Raw genomic sequence first — 6,807 nt, 5'->3', positions numbered from 1 at the left:
GTGCGCGCTGGCCCAACGTGGGAAGCAGGCAGCAGAGGCCTGGTTCAGCTCAGGTCACCCGGCCGGCGCCTTGTCTGCAGGACGGCCTCACCCGATGCCAGCCTCAGCCGGCAGGCCTGTGCCCTCGAGCCTCAGCTCTGGGACATGGAGTCCACCCCAGGATCTGCCCCGCCTTCACCCTCCAGCCAGCAGAGCCCTGCCCTGGTCCCCTTTCCCAACCCTGCTGCCTGCATCCAGGCTAGAGCTGCAGAGTTTAGTGCACAGGTCGCTAAGACAAAGGTTAGAAAAAGTCCAGAAGGCACTTTATTGGAGCCTCCCCTTTGCGCGGGGAGGGAGCAGAAGCCCCATCCTCACCGGCCCCGTGAGGCCCCGAGCAGCCAGTGTGGCACCAGCTCCCGGTGTGGGAGGCGTGGGAAGGGAACGTCTTAGAAAAAAATAGATTTCTATGTACATGTCCGTATTTATAGCACATAAATTAGGGAGTGCTCTGACCCCTGCCCGCGGAGTCCAAGCGGGGAGGTGGAAGCCAGTCCAGAGAGAGGGGGCCCCCCTCTCAAGCCCCAGGGCCCGCAGTCTCCTGGGCCCATCCAACCTCTGCAGGAGGCAGGCGTCCCCAGCTGGGGTCCGATGAGGTCCGACCAGACAGAAGGGGCTGCACGTGCAGCGACGGCCAGTGCACAGCGACCTCACACTCCAGGCTTGTAATTCCAAAAGGAGGGCACACCGCAGAGGCCACCGGCCCCAGAGGCCAGGATGACGCTGATGGGACCCAGGGCCTCAGCTGCTCTCCACGGCACAGGCTGCGCGCCCTGACGGCCAGGCGGTCCTCCCAGGGGCTGCACTTCACGTTGAGCATGGTTGCAGGGTTGGTCCGGCCCTCAGTTCCTGTGTCCCACCACCTCCTCCTCCTTCCAGCCGCTGGAGTTCCTGCCGAACTTGTAGACAAGTCTCCGGCCGTCCACCCGCTCAAGGATCTCCCGCTTGTAGTAGTACCTGAGGGGGACAGGTGGTCAGAGGTGCCGGGCAGAGGCTGACCTGCCCAGAGTCCTCAGGTGACCTGCCCACTGGGCTCTGGCCCAGGGGAAATGGGTCTGAACCACATCCCGCACAGGAGGAGCCTTCGCTCCCTCACCCGGCTCTGTTGGGGGCACCTGACCCTCCCCGGGACTCTGCATGGAGCAGTGTGGTCTGGGGGCTGGAGGAAACCTTTGCGAGGGTCTGGGAGGAAACAGGTCCAGAGACAAGCAGCTTACTTACTTCAGTGGTGTGGGCCATGGCTAATGCCCTGTTCACCACCAAGTGCCTTTCACGGGACAAGCCTTACAGATGATAGAAATGCCCGTGAGATCAAGTTCAGTATGTGCTGCAGGCCAGTCAGCTGCATCCCAGGCCATCGCTCGTCCACATGAGGGGCAGGCCCTGCGATTCCTCGCCGCAGGGGACTCACGCAGGCCTGAGGGGTGGGACCCTGACGGCACACGCAGCTGCCCACCTCATGGCCCTGCTCAGCTTCTCATAGGTCATGCTGCTGTTCTTCTTCTTCTGGCCCCACAGCTGGGCCACAGCCTCTGAGCGCAGGAACTTGAAGACACCCTCTTGCCGGTTCTCCCACTTCATGAGGCCCTCGTTGAGCTCCGGGTGGATGAGGATGTCACGGATGAATTCCCACAGGTGGGTGCCTCTGGGGGCTACAAGGCCAAGCTCCATCAGTCAGCGGCCCAGGCACCTGTGGCTCCCCCAGCTGCCGCCTGGCCCAGCACATGGTCTACTGATGGCTGTCCCCAGCCTGGCCCAACACTGTCTACTGATGGCTGCCTCCCCGCCTGGCCCAACACTGTCTACTGATGGCTGCCTCCCCGCCTGGCCCAACACTGTCTACTGATGGCTGCCTCCCCGCCTGGCCCAACACTGTCTACTGATGGCTGCCTCCCCATCTGGCCCAACACTGTCTACTGATGGCTGCCTCCCTGCCTGGCCCAACACTGTCTACTGATGGTTGCCTCCTGGCCTGGCCCAACACTGTCTACTGATGGCTGCCTCCCCATCTGGCCCAACACTGTCTACTGATGGCTGCCTCCCCATCTGGCCCAACACTGTCTACTGATGGCTGCCTCCCCGCCTGGCCCAACACTGTCTACTGATGGCTGCCTCCCCTCCTGGCCCAACACTGTCTACTGATGGTTGCCTCCCGGCCTGGCCCAACACTGTCTACTGATGGCTGCCTCCCCACCTGGCCCAACACTGTCTACTGATGGTTGCCTCTCTGCCTGGCCCAACACTGTCTACTGATGGTTGCCTCTGGGCCTGGCCCAGCACAAGATCTACTGATGGCTGCCTCCCCATCTGGCTCAACACTGTCTACTGATAGCTGCCTCCCCGCCTGGCCCAACACTGTCTACTGATGGCTGCCTCCCCGCCTGGCCCAACACTGTCTACTGATGGCTGCCTCCCCGCCTGGCCCAACACTGTCTACTGATGGCTGCCTCCCCGCCTGGCCCAACACTGTCTACTGATGGCTGCCTCCCCATCTGGCCCAACACTGTCTACTGATGGCTGCCTCCCCATCTGGCCCAACACTGTCTACTGATGGCTGCCTCCCCGCCTGGCCCAACACTGTCTACTGATGGCTGCCTCCCCTCCTGGCCCAACACTGTCTACTGATGGTTGCCTCCCGGCCTGGCCCAACACTGTCTACTGATGGCTGCCTCCCCACCTGGCCCAACACTGTCTACTGATGGTTGCCTCTCTGCCTGGCCCAACACTGTCTACTGATGGTTGCCTCTGGGCCTGGCCCAGCACAAGATCTACTGATGGCTGCCTCCCCATCTGGCTCAACACTGTCTACTGATAGCTGCCTCCCCGCCTGGCCCAACACTGTCTACTGATGGCTGCCTCCCCGCCTGGCCCAACACTGTCTACTGATGGCTGCCTCCCCGCCTGGCCCAACACTGTCTACTGATGGCTGCCTCCCCGCCTGGCCCAACACTGTCTACTGATGGTTGCCTCCCGGCCTGGCCCAACACTGTCTACTGATGGCTGCCTCCCGGCCTGGCCCAACACTGTCTACTGATGGCTACCTCCCCGCCTGGCCCAACACTGTCTACTGATGGCTGCCTCCCCGCCTGGCCCAACACTGTCTACTGATGGCTGCCTCCCAACCTGGTCCAACACTGTCTACTGATGGTTGCCTCTGTGCCTGGCCCAGCACAAGATCTACTGATGGCTGCCTCCCCGCCTGGCCCAACACTGTCTACTGATGGCTGCCGCCCTCCTTGCCTACCCCACTAGACAGCCAGGGGAGCTCCAGGAGGACCATGTGTCACATGGCACAGAGGTTTAACCTGCTCAAAGACTGATCAACATCTAGCTGGGATACGAGAGCCGTTGAGACACAGTGGCACCACTTTAAGGAGCTCACAGTTTGGAGGAGTAATGATAAAAAAGTAAATACACCAGTGGGTGGTGAGAGCTCAGCAGGAAGGGGACGGAGCTGGCCCCTGCCTGGGGGACGAGGGGCAGCTTCTTGAAAGAATAACCCTAGAAGCAAACAGGCCCCCTGTGTGTGGAGGGGAACGAGCTGTGGGACCCTCCTGGTAGCTCCAGGGGCAGGAGCCCATTGATGGCCTGAGACCAGCAGGGAGGAGCTTGGTGCAAAAGGACCACCCCTGCAGAGCCCTCAGGGGGTGGGGCCTCCAGCGGCCAAGCCTCTGTCCATGCTTGAGCCTGCCGGCACCGCCAGCAGCGTGTCCCTCGGGCAGGAAGGTTGGAGTCCAGCCCGAGGCCTTCCTCCTGTAGCCGTCGCTGCCCGCACACAGGACCCCCTAGCCAGGCCTGGCCATTAGGGTGTGACCCACTTGCATGCTGGGCCCGTGGCCTGAGCACGTGGAGGGCCGCGATCAGGAGGAGAGAGGTCCAGCCGGCCTCACCTCGCCCCAAGCCCAGGGGCCCCCACGATGTGGCCCCCCAACCCTTGGGTGCCCACTCACCGTGCTTGCTCTTCTTGCCTTCCAGACACTCTCGGGACTCTTTGCTCAGCTTTCGGGGCCGGCCCCTTTTCCGCTTCCCGTGCTTAAGCTCCCCCTTCTTGTAGTCAGGAAAGCCGTCTGGCAGGGGTGGGGCGGAAGGTCAGGAGTGGGAGGGCTGGGGGCTGGGGAGCAGCCTCCCTCCAGGAAACCCTAGAGGAGAGCAGGGGAGGGGGGCACCCTCGGGGGCCAGGAGGCCCCCTCTGCTCACCCCCGGGAAAGAGCTTGCTATCCGGGGCATCCAAGTCCACGTCACTTCCACCAGAGTCCGAGGCGTGGGGGCTCTGAGACGCGCCAGTCCCTGGGGGGCGGGCGAGAGTGAGCCCCTAGCAGCCCGAGCACTGCCCAGCCAGGGCCCGTCCTCTCAGAAAGCCTGGGCGTTGGTGGCCCGTGGAGACCAGGGCTCAGGACATCCGGGAGAGCAGAGGCCCGAGGGAGGGCTCACCTGCGGTGGAGACGTCGGAGCTGCCCGGGGAGGGTGCCCGTGCGCCGAAGCTGCCTGGGTAGGTGGGGCTGGCCTGCCTGCAGTCCTCGAGCATCTCCTGGGCAAAGGGGCTTCCCTGGTCTGGGGGGCAGAGGTGAGCGGTCAGAGGGGGCCCTGGCTCTCCCAGCTGGGGGCCGTCAGGCTGGGGAAGGATGGAGGAAGGGCTCTCACCGAAGGGGCCTTGCTCCCCGAGAGGCTCCTGGAGGGCCAGGCTGTCCTTCTCCAGAAGCTCCATGATCCAGCTGAGCTCGTCAGGGAAGCTGGAAGCTGAGGATGAGGGGTCAGGGCTCAGAGAGTCGGCTCAGCTCCGCTCGCCTCCCTGCCCGGGGCAACCAGCCCCCCTGCCAGGGTGGGGGCACTCACTGAGGTCCCACAGCTGTGAGTAGAGCTGGTCCCCCAGGGGCCCGAACAGCAGGCGCAGCTCCTCGGGCGCGCAGCGGCACAGGGCCGCCCCATCCAGCTCGCAGCGTGAGAGGTCGATGGTGCCGGGGTCGCACCTGTGCTTCTCCGCCTGGTAGCTGACCCAGTCCAGGACCTGAGCCTTGGACCACAGCTGGGGTTGCTCCCCTAGCCAGCTGGCCTTCTCTGCAAGGGTCCGGCACAGTCAAGGGTCAGCTCCCTCTGGTGCCCGCTGGGGATTCCCAGGGTCCCCCCTCCTCCGACCAGGAAGGGGGCAGGTGGTGGTGCTCATGGCACCCCGGCTAGCATGCCCCCAGGCAGGTACCCCCAAGCCCCAACACCCCAGCCCGCCCCCTGCCTGATCCTTCCCTGTCCCAGGCTCTCGCCCCAAATGCCCAGCCCTTCCTGAGACCCACCTGTGCCCTCTAGGGCCATCTGCGGGCTGCCCAGGGCCAGCACCAGGTCATCGGCCCCAAAGGTGGGCGCAGGGGGCACAGAGGCAAGAGTGGGGTCGTCTGAGCTGTACATGGTGCTGAAGTAGTTGCTGAAAACGTTGCTGATCTCACAGGTCGCAGCCATGGGGCTCCCTGGGAAGGGGGGAGGCTGGTGAGGCCCACACCCTGCCTCACCCGCGGGCAATCCTGCTCCCACCAGGCCTGGGGCAGTTAGAGCCCCAAGGGCGGGAAGGTCAGCCTGTCTTGGGACAAGCTCTCCTCCAGAGAGGCTCCAAGGTCTCAGAGCGGGGTGAGAGTGTGTGGTGAGCAGGGCACCAGGCTGGGCTCCCTGCTCTGCCCACCGGGGTCCGCGGGTGGGACCGGCCATCACGGCCACTCCGTCCTTCCCTTGCCGTCAGGACACAGCCCGGCATTCCCGCTTGCACAGGTTCAGAATCGAGCTCCACCAGCCTCTCCCCATCCCCTGGGCCAGGCGGGGGTCCTACCGTGGCAGCTGAGGGTGTGGCAGGCAGGCTAGGGGCTGCCGGAGGAGGAAATCCAGGGGAAGGGGCCCGCCAGGTAGCCAGGTAACCGAGGCTCCGGCCGCGCTCCCAGCGTGCTCAGTAGGGGCGTTGGAGCTCCGCCCGCACCCGGGCCTTTATAGGAGCCCGTGGTAACCTGAGCTGGCGGCTCATTGGCCGAGGGGATTTCCTGGCCTTTAGACGGGGCTCCTGGCCCAGGTGATTTGCATACTTTGTGCCACTTGGCTGGGATCCAGGCCGGCGGTGCTGGGAAGTCAGGCCTGGCTGGTTTAATGATTGTCAGGCCCGTCACCCGCACCCTCTGGGGCTGGGCCCAGGGCAGTGGCCTGGGCGGGCAGCCGCTGGGTGGGCATGTGCCCTCTCTGCTCAGGAAATTCCTCAGGGGGGCCAGGCCGGGGCTGGGCAGAGTGGAGGGAGGGGATAGGGGTCAGGGCTGGGTCAGGAAGGCTACCTGCAGGACTGAGGACTAGGGGCCAGCAGGCAGGCAAGGCAGGCAGGGAGGGGGCGGAGGTCTGGGGAAGACTCCGGATGCAGGGCAACACTCAGGGCTGCTGGACGGGCGGCCGCATGGCCCTAGCCACGGGCCCACCGCTGGCAGGAGGCTGGGGGCAAGGACTCGGCACCCCCTGCCTGCCTGACGCCGCCTGAGCCTCGGGGTTGCTGCAGCCGTGTCTGGGAGCCCCCGCACTGTCAGAAGGACCCCCCACTTCCCTGCCCCCGACAGAGCTGCCTCTGGGGCCGTGAGCGAGGGGGCCAGACCCGCGCGGCTGTGCTTACCCATCTGCCTGGCCTGACTGGTGCCGGCCTGCTGCCCTCTAGCGTCGGAGGCCCGGCTCCCTGGGCCCAGCTGGGTGCTCTTGAGGGAGCAGGCCCCATCTGACCCTCAGCAGGGCTCTCAGGGTGGCAGCTGGCGGCCCACAGACTCA

The 6,807-nt window shown here is 65.0% G+C and overlaps 1 protein-coding gene across 1 annotated transcript; it reads right to left on the bottom strand.

Annotated features, from left to right (window-relative positions):
• Positions 1–280: 280 nt before the first annotated feature.
• ELF3 (E74 like ETS transcription factor 3) lies at positions 281–6,007 on the bottom strand. Its single transcript, XM_006078463.4, has 9 exons — positions 5,846–6,007; positions 5,322–5,492; positions 4,870–5,091; positions 4,678–4,773; positions 4,468–4,587; positions 4,234–4,323; positions 3,987–4,103; positions 1,493–1,688; positions 281–993 (listed from the first exon to the last, which is right to left on the bottom strand). Exons 2-9 carry the CDS (start codon positions 5,482–5,484, stop codon positions 879–881), a joined length of 1,119 nt encoding a protein of 372 aa, XP_006078525.1. The 5' UTR covers positions 5,485–5,492; positions 5,846–6,007; the 3' UTR covers positions 281–878.
• Positions 6,008–6,807: the final 800 nt, after the last annotated feature.

The sequence above is a fragment of the Bubalus bubalis genome, chromosome 5 (assembly GCF_019923935.1).
Source record: "Bubalus bubalis isolate 160015118507 breed Murrah chromosome 5, NDDB_SH_1, whole genome shotgun sequence".
Taxonomy (NCBI): Eukaryota; Metazoa; Chordata; class Mammalia; order Artiodactyla; family Bovidae; genus Bubalus; species Bubalus bubalis.
This window is presented reverse-complemented; position numbering and strand designations above follow the sequence as displayed.